The 13771-nt window shown below is 48.2% G+C and overlaps 1 protein-coding gene across 11 annotated transcripts in view; it reads right to left on the bottom strand.

Moving 5' to 3' along the window:
• Positions 1 to 13771, bottom strand: part of CECR2 (CECR2 histone acetyl-lysine reader) — a 119844-nt gene that overhangs the window by 44284 nt on the left and 61789 nt on the right. The window contains exon 1 of one of the 11 annotated variants that reach the window (XM_086402671.1): positions 1778 to 1801. The exons of the other annotated variants lie outside the window; for them this stretch is intronic. Within the exon in view, the coding sequence (XP_086258797.1) occupies positions 1778 to 1783 (6 nt within the window). The 5' untranslated portion in view covers positions 1784 to 1801. Of the gene's footprint in view, positions 1 to 1777; positions 1802 to 13771 lie in introns of those variants that run through there. 11 annotated transcript variants of the gene reach the window in all.

Below are 13771 nucleotides of genomic sequence, written 5' to 3'. Positions count from 1 at the left end.
CCGTAATGTGTGAGCCCTGCAGTCAATTCATTCCCAAGTGACGGTGTGTAGAAAAAAACAGATTGAAGAAACAGAAAGTGGTCTTTTCAAAAATCAGATTTCTGAACAATAGAAACTCAAACTTTCTTTTAATACATGGCCTGTATGCATGATGTTTTTGAACTGTGGTGTTGGAGAAGATTCTTGCTGCTGCTGCTAAGTCGCTTCAGTCGTGTCTGACTCTGCGACCCCATAGACGGCAGCCTACCAGGCTCCTCCATCCCTGGGATTCTACAGGCAAGAACACTGGAGTGGACTGCCATTTCCTTCTCCGATGCATGAAAGTGAAAAGTGAAAGTGAAGTCGCTCAGTCATTTCTGACTCTTTGTGATCCCACGGACTGCAACCTACCAGGCTCCTCCGTCCATGGGATTTACCAGGCAAGAGTACTGGAGTGGGTTGCCATTGCCTTCTCGGAGAAGACTCTTGAGAGTCCCTTGAATTGCAAAGGGATCCATCCAACCAGCCCATCCTAAATGAAATCAGTCCTAAATATACACTGGAAGGATTGATGCTGAAACTCCAATACTTTGGCCACGTGATACAAAGAACTAACTCATTGGAGAAGACCCTGATGCTGAAAGACTGAAGGCAGGAGGAGAAGGGGACCTCAGAGGATGAGCTGGTTGGATGCCATCACTGACTTGAGTGTGAGCAAGTTCCAGGAGTTGGTAATGGACAGAGAAGCCTGGCATGCTGCAGTCCATGGGGTCGCAAAGAGTCAGACTGCACTGAGCGACTGAACTGAACTGATGCATGAGCCAATAAAACTACCTCCAACCCAGGTTATTCACAGCTTCACTACTTCCACCTTCAGCCCAGAGCCCAGGCTAAGGCAACCAGGGTCTTTAAACACTCTTCAAAAGCCCCGCCCCCGCCGCTCCTCCTCACTCCACACCCCCTTTTGTATTCCCTTTTCACTGTGGGCACTGAGCTGTGAGCACAGAAATCTGAACTCTGCCAAGATGCTCTGGGACGGGGGTGGGGGGAGCAACCAGCAAATCACCGAGAAGGGACCAAGCAGGGCTCCTGAGCGTCACGCTCGCCCTCCTTGCAGCTGGCGTCACAGCTCATTAGGAATGAGCCTGTTCAGCCCTGGGACCTGGCAGTAGCTGCTGAGAAAAGGACCCCAGGGTGAGCCAGGGAGGAGTCGGGGGGTAGGGGCCTTGAGCCTGTGTTGTGGAAACTTTTCCCCAAACAGGGAGTACATCCTGGAGAGGCAGCCCAGGAACATCACTAACTCCTCCACGCCAGCACGGCTCAGCAACTGCTCTGCTCTCAAAGCTCACTGCAGGGCCTCCTAGTAATGGACCCAATCCCGAGATCCCAAATCTTCTTTATCTTTTGTGAAACAAGGTAGAGAGAACAACTTTCCTTCCCTCAACTCCAAGGAAGAAGGGAGATGACGGACGTGCACACTCCAGGCACAAAGACCCCACTAAGTTTCCCCAAGGAGGGAAAGGCCTGAGGAAACAGCTACCTAGGTCTCACTTGATGTAAAAGGCACAGATCTTTCTCACCTGCACGGGGACCAGCTGCAAGGCAGTGGGGATCACAGTCAAAGGTGGGGGTTTCCATGCACGCCCAGGCCTGTGCTCACACAAAGGAGGTGCAAAGCAGGCCCTCTGAGGGCCATCCCAGCTGCTCTCTGAGACAGGCTGCCTGGCGAGCAGGCCCAGGCCTCAGAAAGCACCCCTGGCACTTTGGCAGCTGATGCTTCTAACCTGGTATAAATTACCTTCATCCCAAAGGCTGCTCGAGACAGTTCACACCGTATTGGCAGCTCTACGCTGCAGACACGACAGCCATCACCAGTCATGACGTAGGGAGCAACTTTCTAGAAAGGAAACCACACAGCTCCCCTCAGGCTGAAAAATACTGATCAAAGCAATAAATGTATAAACCTACATGAATATGCTTGTCTGAAAAGGTATAAATTACCAAAACTGGCTCCAGATATTAAAAAAGGGATCTGAAGTTACACACATCTTCTCCCACAGGCAAGCCCCAGAATACAGAAGGAACTGCTGAGCACTGAAGAGATGGGAGAGTCTCAGCAGCCCAGCCAGGAGGCTGGTGCTCAGCCTCAGACTAGGGTCGGAATCTGGACTTCACGCCGAGACTGTGCCCTCGGAACCCATGGCACGTGGCTCATGGCACAGCTTCCTAGAAAGCTGGGTTTCCTCTGATGGTTTTGTTTTCATAATTGTAGCTTGTGGTCATTTGGAAAGGTATACTATTTTTAACTTAAACATGTGAATGAATTTCAAAAATAAAACTGGAGATGTGGTCAGACAACTTATGTCAAAGCTATTTCATTCAGCCAGAAGACCTAGACCCCTGGGGTTAAGCAGCCCCACTCCTTGCTCACCACTGGACTGGCCAGAAATAATTTAGGTGTAACCAGGAAAGAGGAGCCTGGTGGGCTGCCATCTATGGGGTCGCACAGAGTCGGACACAACTGAAGCGACTTAGCAGCAGCAGTGAAATCAGGGAGAGAAGCAACAATCAAGACTGGAAGTTAATCTGGGTGTGGTGTGCAGGCCAGGGCAACACAGGCCCAAGGTGAGACAGTCCCAGGCCCAGCCCAGGGAGGACAACAAGGACAGTGAGTCAGGGCAGAGGCTGAAAGGGGAGCTGCAGAAGCAAAGTTCATGAGATGTTGCAACTGTAGGTGGAAGGCAGAGAACAGGACATCTCAGGGAACTTTTAATACTGTGCCCAGCCCCCCAACAAGACAATGGATCTCTAACTGGTGAAAAACTAAGTGGGGGCGGGGCGGGGACAGATAACAAAGCGGGAAATATCCTGGCTGTTCATGTGTCATCACGCCCTGGTCTCCTGGGGGACAACAGCACAGAACACTGGACACATGACTTGGATGTGCGGGGCCGTCTCATCTGCCGATCAGCTCAGCCTCCATGGTCACATGACAGGGGGTGTCACGAGGGAAAAGGCCCCTGTGCCTAAAGACGCGCTCTGTGCCTGGCTTCGCAGCTCATGCTGAGGCTGCCAACAGGCTGAGACACCCTCTCGGGGAGCATCACAACTGGGAGGGGGCAAGCGGTCCCCATTCCCGGTAGAGACGGCAGTGATTAAGAATGAGCTTGCTCAGCAGAGGAAGGGCCAGGAAGTGAAGAGAGAAGACCAAAGATAGGAGCCTGGAGCAACCAGGCTGAAGGATGAACTTCCAGAAATGCCTGCCATCAAACTACGAGGAGAAATCTGAGAAGATAGGACAAACTAGCAATGACCAGGGTGCAGTTATAACTGAGAGAACAGTTATGAACTCACTGGGAAAAGAAAAAGAATGCTCTAACCCATCTGGAAAATTCTTTAAGAAATGGGAATACCAGACCTGAGCTGCCTCCTGAGAAATCTGTATGCAGGTAAAGAAGTAACAGAATTGGACATGGAACAAGAGACTGGTTCCAAATTCGGAAAGGAGTACATTAAGGCTGTATACTGTCATCCTGCTTATTTAATTTATATCAGAGTGTATCAGGCAAAATGCTGAGCTGGATGAAGCACAAGCTGGAATCAAGACTGCCAGGAGAAATATCAATAACTTCAGATACGCAGATGACACCACACTTATGGCAGAAAACAGAAGAACTGAAGAGCCTGTTGATGAAAGTGAAAGAGGAGAGTCACAAAGTTGGCTTAAAACTCAACATTCAAAAATCAAAGACCATGGCATCCGGTCCCATCACTTCATGGCAAACAGATGGGGAAACAATGGAAACAGTGACACTGACTTTATTTTCTTGGGCTCCAAAATCACTGCAGATGGTGACCGCACCCATGAAATTAGAAGACGCTTGCTCCTTCGAAGAAAAGCTATGACCAACCTAGACAGCATATTAAAAAGCAGAGACGTTACTTTGCTGACAAAGGTCTGTCTAGTCAAAGCTATGGTTTATCCAGTGGTCATGTATGAATGTGAGAGTTGGACTATAAAGAAAGCTGAGCGCCGAAGAATTGATGCTTTTGAACTGTGGTGTTGGAGAAGACTCTGAGAGTCTATTGGACTGCAAGGGAGATCCAACCAGTCCATCCCAAAGGAAACCAGTCCTGAATATTCATTGAAAGAACTGATGCTGAAGCAGAAACTCCAATACTTTGGCCTCCTGATGCGAAGAACTGACTCATTGGAAAAGACCCTGATGCTGGGAGGGGTTGGGGGCAGGAGGAAAAGGGGACGACAGAGGATGAGATGGTTGAATGACATCACAGACACGACAGACATGAGTTTGAGTAAGCTCCAGGAGTTGGTGATGGACAGGGAAGCCTGGCAGTCCATGGGGTTGCAAAGAGTCAGACACAACTGATCGACTGAATTGAACCTGTCCTCATGCTCTCTAAAGGTGTCCCCAGATGCTGACCCAGCCCAGTCCCTGGTGGGGCAGGGCCCTTCACCAGGCTGGGGAGAAACAACCCCTCTTCTGGTTCTTAGCTCCCTGATGAGGACGTGGGTCTGGTATCAGGAAGGCGTGTGTGTTAAATGACAGGTATCTATTTCAAATAAATAACAATGTCCTATGCCACAGCACAAGGAGCTACATTTAGTGTTCCACTATGATAAACCATAGTGGAAAAGAATATGAAAAAGAATGCATATGTATGTTTAAGTGAGTCACTTGGCTACAGAGCAGTCATTAACACAACACTATCATACTTTGGCCACCTCATGCGAAGAGTTGACTCATTGGAAAAGACCCTGATGCTGGGAAGGATTGGGGGCAGGAGGAGAAGGGGACGACAGAGGATGAGATGGCTGGATGGCATCACTGACTCGATGGACGTGAGTCTCAGTGAAGTCCGAGAGTTGGTGATGGACAGGGAGGCCTGGCGTGCTGCAATTCATGGGGTCGCAAAGAGTCGGACACGACTGAGCGACTGATCTGATCTGATCATCGAAAAAGCAAGAGAGTTCCAAAAAAACATCTATTTCTGCTTTATTGACTATGCCAAAGCCTTTGACTGTGTGGATCACAATAAACTGTGGAAAATTCTTCAAGAGATAGGAATACCAGACCACCTGACCTGCCTCTTGAGAAACCTATATGCAGGTCAGAAAGCAAGTTAGAACTGGACATGGAACAAGAGACTAGTTCCAAATAGGAAAAGGAGTACGTTAAGGCTGCATGTTGTCACCCTGCTTATTTAATTTATATGCAGAGTACATCAGGAGAAATGCTGGACTGGAAGAAACACAAGCTGGAATCAAGGTTGCCGGAAGAAATATCAATAACCTCAGATATGCAGATGACACCACCCTTATGGCAGAAAGTGAAGAGGAACTAAAACGCCTCTTGATGAAAGTGAAAGAGGAGAGTGAAAAAGTTGGCTTAAAGCTCAACATTAAGAAAACAAAGATCATGGCATCTGGTCCCATCACTTCATGGGAAATAGACGGGGAAACAGTGGCTGACTTTATTTTTGGGGGCTCCAAAAATCACTGCAGATGATGACTGCAGCCATGGAATTAAAAGACGCTTACTCCTTGGAAGGAAAGTTATGACCAACCTAGATAGCATATTCAAAAGCAGAGACATCACTTTGCCAACAAAGGTCCGTCTAGTCAAGGCAATGGTTTTTCCAGTGGTCATGTATGGATGAGAGAGATGGACTGTGAAGAAGGCTGAGCGCCAAAGAATTGATGCTTTTGAACTGTGGTGTTGAAGAAGACTCTTGAGGGTCCGTTGGACTGCAAGGAGATCCAACCAGTCCATTCTGAAGGAGATCAGCCCTGGGATTTCTTTGGAAGGAATGATGCTGAAGCTGAACTCCAATGCTTTGGCCACCTCACGCGAAGAGTTGACTCATTGGAAAAGACTCTGATGCTGGGAGGGATTGGGGGCAGGAGGAAAAGGGGACGACAGAGGATGAGATGGCTGGATGGCATCACTGACTCGATGGATGTGAGTCTGAGTGAACTCCAGGAGTTGGTGATGGACAGGGAGGCCTGGCGTGCTGCAATTCCTGGGGTCGCAAGAGTCGGACCAAACTGAGCGACTGAACTGAACTAGATAATTCACTATACTTCAATTAAAAATAAATTAAAAAAAATAAACAGACGGCATTCTGAGACCCTGGGCCCACTGACCCTGTTAGGGTTTTGCATCTACACACTGAGCGCCCAGCTGGCCACCTGGAAGCACTCAAGGCAGAGCCAGCGCCAGGCCCCGCAGGAGCTTCCGCGAAGGGACACCCGAGAAGCATGGCGGTGTGGCTCTGCTGGGCTGAAGAAAGACTCCTCAACAAAATTCTCTCACAAAACAGTCATGAGGCTTTCCTGGTGGCTCAGTGGTAAAGAATCTGCTGGCCAGTGCAGGAGACAAGGGTTCGATCCCTGGTCCGGAAAGATCCCACAGAACAACTAAGCCCATGAACCGTAAGTACTAAGCCCACGCTTCACAACCAGAGCAGCCGTGCAATGAGAAGCCCATGTAGCCAAACAGAGAGCAGCTGCTGCTCCCCATACCTAGAGTAAGCCCGCACATGGCAACGAAGATCCAGTGCAGCCATAAAGAAAGAAATTGTTTTTAAAAAAACAAGTTACGTAGAATATTAATACTGATCAAGTTCCTTCTATTACAGGACACTTACACAACTGTTTTATTTTGGGGTAAGAAATTAAGGAAGATACAACAGCTTGAGACAATCTCAATCAATGCTAGTTCTGGCTGCCTGCAAAGAGCACCGATTGAATCATTTTTCAAGGAGGTTCCCTGGGTTGATAACAAGTGTTGAAAGTCATGTTAAATAGAAACATACAAGTGCTTATGTTGTAATGACCATGGCTATACACCCATGGAGTAATTAAAAGCCCAACTATCTTACTACTAAGCGAAAAGGGACTTGGAACAAAATTTTCAGAAATGAGTATTAAAAGCAGATTCAAAAAGATAGAAGTGAGGCTGAAGTATTCTAGAAATCTGCCCTTGAGATCTTCAAAAGTGGTTCTAGTGATGAATAAATTTCTGGAAATAAGGATGGGGGAAAAGCAATTATTTCTAAACTTAAAAATCCAAATGTTATCTATTGTGTGGCAGAAACCAACATAACATTGTAAAGCAATTATCCTTCAATTAAATTTTTTTAAAAATTCAAAGGTTTATGTAAAATCCCCAAAGTAAGATTTCCGAACAGAAATTTGACTATTTTATCTCTGTTGTTAGAAGTTTAAATACACTATGACACAACAGTCCGAAGTTTGCCCGAATCACCACATGGCGAAGATGGCGTGTAGCGTAAATTTAAGCACCCGTGGGAAGTCTTCATGTTATCACTACTACAGAAGGAACTAGGTCAGAATTCTTAATTCCCACTCTTTCCACTTCACCAAAAAGGCAGAGACCATTAACGCCGGAAAGGGAAAATACCATGGGGAATGATACTGAACGATGACCCCATTTCTTCTGAAACATGGCTTATTCAACATTCAAACAGACCAGAGTCACTGCCCACCCTCTACACCACCAGATCCCCTCCCAACCAGTTACTAACGCAAATCCTCCAGGTCACTTCAGATGCAGCCTTTTCATCTCCAGGTCTCTCCTCCTCGTTTTCCCTCCGGTGTCCCCTCATCCTCCACATAAAAACTGGACTCTTTATCACGCTGATTAGAAAAACAAATAAGCCAATATCTTCCAGTCAAAATTTACCATTGTCTGCAGTGGGAAATGTAAACTTCACAGAAGGAGGCAGTTGGAAGGTTTTAACAAGAAAAATACGCCTGAGGTTCTTAAGAATTAGGTAGGAGACTCTGGGTTTGATCAAGGTTTTGATGCAAACAACCTGGAGAATGGAGCAGTGACACAGGCAGACGGGAAAGAAGGCGGACCACCGGCAAGGAAAGGACAAACCAAGGCCTCCACGGCCACGTGCATGGCCACTCTTGCTGCCTCCTGGTGCACACGTGTCTGTGCAAGTGCCTGGGACCGCCAGGCCAGGACACGACACGACATCAACATCATACATCCACGTGAGACTTTACTCCTGAAAGTGTCCTGAGTGTAGGATAAATGTTGACAGCTGCCAAAATTACTAAGGGGGAGGGGCGGAGGAAGAGGTGTAGAAACCCCTAGAGCAGACCCACTTCTTCAGGGATGCACGTGGCCAGGCCACTTGAGACAATGGACAAATTGGAGTAAAAATACTCCAGGCATGTGGTCTCCCTGAAAACTCTCTCACTAGTCAAGAACTTCATCAGCTGGCCTTAAGCAAGAAGACTCCTGGTTAATTATCTGCCTCCAACTGAGAAACCAGTAGCTCTGGAACAGTGAAACTGCACTAAATGACTGACTGAACCTCAGGGGTGGTTGAAAAGAATCTGTGCAAAATATTGTAGCTAGCACCAGTGATGTACACTCACCCTCTTTCTGACCAATCTGCACCTGAGCCAGCTCTAAGGCCCAGGCAAGAGGAGCAGGTAAATTTGTCTGTGCTCTCCTCTGCCCTGACCTCCCTCCTTCTCCAGGCTTCCCCTCCACCTCCTCCAACTCTCCCGCAGGCCTCCTGCCATTTATACTCCACTCCCTCCTCAGAATCCCAAAACCAGGGATCAACAGAAGGACCTGACCCTCAGAGGGCCCAGCAGGAGAGCAAGCCCAGCACAAGGAGCTGCCCCGTCCCATAGCTCTGGTAGAAAGCCTTTCAGTCACCCCTGACCCTTCTCTCATTTTACAGCCTACCCAGCAAGGGGCCTGGTGACTCTCCTGCAAATCCAACTCAGAAACTGTTGGGTCCTCCTCCAGCTGCTCTCTCAGCATCAACCCCTCAGGGCCTCCTAACTGGACCCTGCCCAGGGACATGACAGGCTCAAGTCAGAACAAAGCTCCAGAGGGACCCTGCAGGCAGCCCCCTGCAGATCCTCAGCTCTCCGACCCCAGTCCCCATCAGCCAGCCTCCTGCCTGCTCCTGGGGGACCCATAGTGCTCCTGCCACAGGCTGGGTGGCAGGACCCCATTCTGCACCTGCAGGGTTGCCCATCATTGTCCAGTCCACCTACTGGGATTTTTCTAGTTAACCGATCACTTATTTAGTACATGTTCATTTCTTTTCTTCCTTCCACTGTTATTATGTAAACCCCTTAAGAAGCTTCCTAGTTTTTACATGTGCCTGTTTCCCTACATGCCCATGAGTATTTAGTACTTGTGTTTGAAAACTGGTAAGGACCCACACGGAGAAGGCAATGGCACCCCACTCCAGTACTCTTGCCTGGAAAATCCCATGGATGGAGGAGCCTGGTAGGCTGCAGTCCATGGGGTCACTACGAGTCAGACACAACTGAGCGACTCCACTTTCACTTTTCACTTTCATGCATTGGAGAAGGAAATGGCAACCCACTCCAGTGTTCTTGCCTGGAGAATCCCAGGGACGGGGGAGCCTGGTGGGCTGCCATCTATGGGGTCGCACAGAGTCGGACACGACTGAAGTGACAGAAGTAGCAGCAAGGACTCACAAGCCAAGATTCCAGACTGAAGACTATCAAAAAAAAAGAGAAGCCCTAAGCTCTAGCTATCCTGAAGGACAATAATTTAAAATACGAATGTGGAAAAGCATATAATGAAAATAAAAGCATCTGAAACATTTAATGACCACTTGGAAGTGTGGTCTGAAGTCATCTGTGAAAGCTCTTTTCCAAAAATTTAATCTGGAGGAATTCACTTATAAAGCAGGCACAGGGGTTGGTCTCAGGTTAAATTAAGCTCACAGGCTCCAGGAGCCCTTCCAGGGTCAGTGCAGTACAAAACGACCTCAACTGACCCTTTCAAAATTCTCTGCTTTAAATGGAGAGCTCACTGCAAACTAACCAGCGGTACTTTTCAAAAATCACAGGTATGTCCCCATCTTTACAACAGTTTTATTTAGTCTCTTCAGTTGGAAAGAAGGCCCTTCCTTCGTGCCGCCCACTCACCCAGGGGAGAGGGGCTCTCAGGTCCAGAGGCAGGCCTGCAGGCCCACACGCTTCTGCCTTTGCTCTCACCTAGAGACCGGTCACACATGGCACATGTGGCGGACAGAGGCGTGCTATGTTTCTTTCTCTGCCTGAGGCACCATCAGCTATGAACGCTGGAAAAGGGGCTTGAAAAATTACATCTAAGGAGCTGACAGATTATTAAGAAAGACTTTGCTGGACAACTTACTGATATTGGTGAGAGGCAAAACTAAGTAAGCTGTGCAGCAAAACAAGTTGCTTTGAAGGAAAAGAATAAACTGAACCAACAGAGGAGAGAAACGCTCCTCCCATGCAATTAACTGAAACTTCTGTACAATCGCAACTTTCTGTTCTGCTGACAAAATGACAGTTCATTACACGCCTGCAGGAGAGACCTTGTTTCCGTGATGCTGGGAATGAGGGGGCACTCACAACTGGGAGGAGGGCTGCTGTCCCCAAACAGGTCTCCAGGACACAGCAAAGGAAAGGGAAGACTAATCCAAACCTGAAACCACCACCTGCTAGTCTGGGTAGAGACGGGAGACCGCTAACACTGAAGAGACCCCAAGGGGCCATGTCCTAGGCAGGAAAAGTATTGGTGCAAATGTGACAGAGTTCTCCACCCAAAAAGAAACACAGGATGTGAAGCACAGGATGCAGCTCCAGCATGAGGCACAGAATGGGAAAAGTCGCTCAGTCGTGTCTGACTCTTTTCTTTGCAACCCTATGGACTGTACAGTCCATGGAATTCTCCAGGCCAAAATACTGGAGTGGATAGCCTTTCCCTTCTCCAGGGCATCTTCCCAACCCAGGGAACGAATCCAGGTCTCCCACATTCCAGACAGATTCTTTACCAGCTGAGCCACAACGGAAGCTGAAGAATACTGGAGCGGGTAGCCTATCCCTTTCTCCAGGGGATCTTCCCGACCCAGGGATTGAACTGGGGTCTCCTGCATCACAGGCAGATTCTTTACCAGCTGAGCCACCAGGGAAACCTACGAGCACAGATTCAGACCCTAAGAGTAGCTGGCAAATGACAGACTCCACAACATCTAAGTGTCTCTGTCCAGACATAGAAACTAGAAGCTTCACACTTAAATAAGAAGGGCAAGAAAACCGAGCCCCTTAAATCAGGGCCCCTCTCAAAGTGCAAAGTGAGACTCCAGGTTACAAGTGTAAACTGACAGGTGTCACAGGTGACGGGCTCCTGAGCAGAGGGTAAAGCCGTTTCCCACGGGGATGTACGTCAGCAAGCCTGGCGGCCTTCTCTGGCACAAACACCCGCTGCCTCCTGCCTGGCAGTGGGATCCACTTTTCAGCTGGACCGTGCATCCTGACGCCCTGCACCTGCGCTCTGGCCTGCAACGTGAACGTGAGCTGTGAGGCTCATCGCAGATCACTCTGGACCAGTCACCCTGCTGCTGCAAACCACAGTCCCACAAAACGTAGCGGCTTCAAACCACCACCATGTTCTTTCTCACCCTGCCCTCAGTGGGTGGGGAGCTTGGAGCTGCCTGGCCTCAGGGCTCTGGTGTGCAGCCACCAGATGCTGGCCAGGGTTCCATCAGCTAAGGACCGTCCACGCTCCCGGGGCTCACATCCACGGCAGGCACTGCGTGAGCCAGTCAGTCCCCCTACAGAGGCTCCACACGACTGCCGGAGTGTCCTCGTGCTGTGTGACACACAAGCCAGGAGGCCAAGGCTGAGGCCGTCCTGTCCCGGCCTCAGAAGGCACACTGCCCCTCCCGCTGGATTCCACAGGCCCTGTGCATCAGCCCAATTCAGATTGGGAGGGGACAAGATCACTGGGACATGTCAGAAGCTGGCAGTTTTACACTCTTCTAAGTTGTAGTTACTAAAAGCCACTAGTACTAAGTTTGTCTCTGAAATCCACCAACAACATCCAAGCTATAATATTGAACTTCTCACTCACCAAACAGTAATAAGACCGAACAAAAGCTGGCATATTGACTGCAGCACTTTAACAGCATCGTCTTTTAGGGTTTGAAATAGCTCAGCTGGAATTCCATCACCTCCACTAGCTTTGTTCTTACTGATGCCTCCTAAGGCCCACTTGACTTCGCATTCCAGGATGTCTGGCTTTAAGTGAGTGATCACACCATCATAGTTATTTGAGTCATGAAGATCTTTTTTGAATAGTTCTTCTGTGTATTCATGCCACCTCTTCTTAATATCTTCTGCTTCTGTTAGGTCCATACCATTTCTGTCCTTTACTGTGCCCATCTTGGCATGAAATGTTCCCCTAGTATCCCTAATTTTCTTGAAGAGATCTCTAGTCTTTGCCATTCTATTATTTTCCTCTATTTCTTTGCATTGTTCACTTAGGAAGGCTTTCTTATTTCTCCTTGCTATTCTCTGGAACTCTGCATTCAGATGGGTACATCTATCCTCTTCTTTGCCTTCCACTTCTTTTCTCACCTATCTATAAGGACACCTCAGACAATCATTTTGCCCTCTTGCATTTTTCTTGGGAACGGTTTTGATCATCTCCTCCTGTACACAATATTACGAACCTCTGTCCATAGTTCATACCTGAATGGCCTAGGGGTTTTCTCTACTGTCTTCAATTTAAGTCTGAAGTTTGCAATAAGGAGTTCATGATTTGAGCCACAGTCAGCTCCCGGTTTTGTTTTTGCTGACTGTATAGAGCTTCTCCATCTTCAGCTGCGAAGAATATAATCAATCTGATTTCAGTATTGACCACCTGGTGATGGCCATATGTAGAGTCCTCTCTTGTGCTGTTGGAAGATGGTGTTTGCTTTGACCAGTGCATTTTCTTGGTAAAACTGTTACCTTTGCTCTGCTTCATTTTGTACTCCAAGGCCAAATTGCCTGTTACTCCAGGTATTTGCATTCCAGTCCCTTATGATGAAAGGGACTTTTTTTTTTGGTGTTAGTTCTAGAAGGTCCTATAGCTCTTCAAAGAACCACTCAACTTCAGCTTCTTTGGCATTAGTGCTTCACAAGTGACGGCCATGTCGGCTAGCTCACACTGAGCCCTGGCTATGTGGTAGACACCGTGCTACACTCTCCACATCCACTACCTCAACCTCCTCCACTGCCGTGTCCCTAACTCAGCATTTACTGGAAATATCTGGGTAGCAGGAGGACAACTGGAACCAGAGGTCAAGTTGAGAAGATGCCTGACCTGAGACCAAAAGGATGTAAAGCAGCCAGCCACACAGAAGACACAAGCGAGGGCTTTCCAGGCAAATGAAGCCATGGCTAAAACGCTGTAAGGAGCTGCAAGGCAGGAGCAGACCTGAAGTGCAGGATGAAGTGGGCCTCGCAAACTGAGACACGAAGAGTCTATCTTCTGTGACAATGAACAGGAAGCTCTTAAGCAGCAAATCAACAGTCTGGATTTGTTTATTACTCCAGCTGCTGGTGGCATGTGCACTAGAGATCGGTTAGAAGTGAACGATGATCCAGACATGGGATATTGGTGGCTGGCCTAGAGCAGCAGCAGGTCAAGGGAGGAAAAGAAGGGCAGATATTCCAGATCCATGCTGAGAGTCAAACTAACAGAATGGCTGGAAGGCAGGAAATGTGGAAGGCAGAAAAGAAGCAGGAGACTAAGAAGATAAAGGGATCTGGGTGTAGGCAAAACTTCAGTAAATGGTGACATTTTTTACAGTGGATAACACTGGATTAGAGGTTGGAGAAATCAAACTGACATAGTAACTCAGGAAGAAGAGGGAAGTGTACACACAGGGGATGGTGAGGTACACAGACAGTGCTTTTCGAAACATACATATGACCAGC

The sequence above is a fragment of the Bos grunniens genome, chromosome 5 (assembly GCF_055505025.1).
Source record: "Bos grunniens cultivar Pamir isolate PY7600 chromosome 5, Bosgru_T2T1.0, whole genome shotgun sequence".
Taxonomy (NCBI): domain Eukaryota; kingdom Metazoa; phylum Chordata; class Mammalia; order Artiodactyla; family Bovidae; genus Bos; species Bos grunniens.
This window is presented reverse-complemented; position numbering and strand designations above follow the sequence as displayed.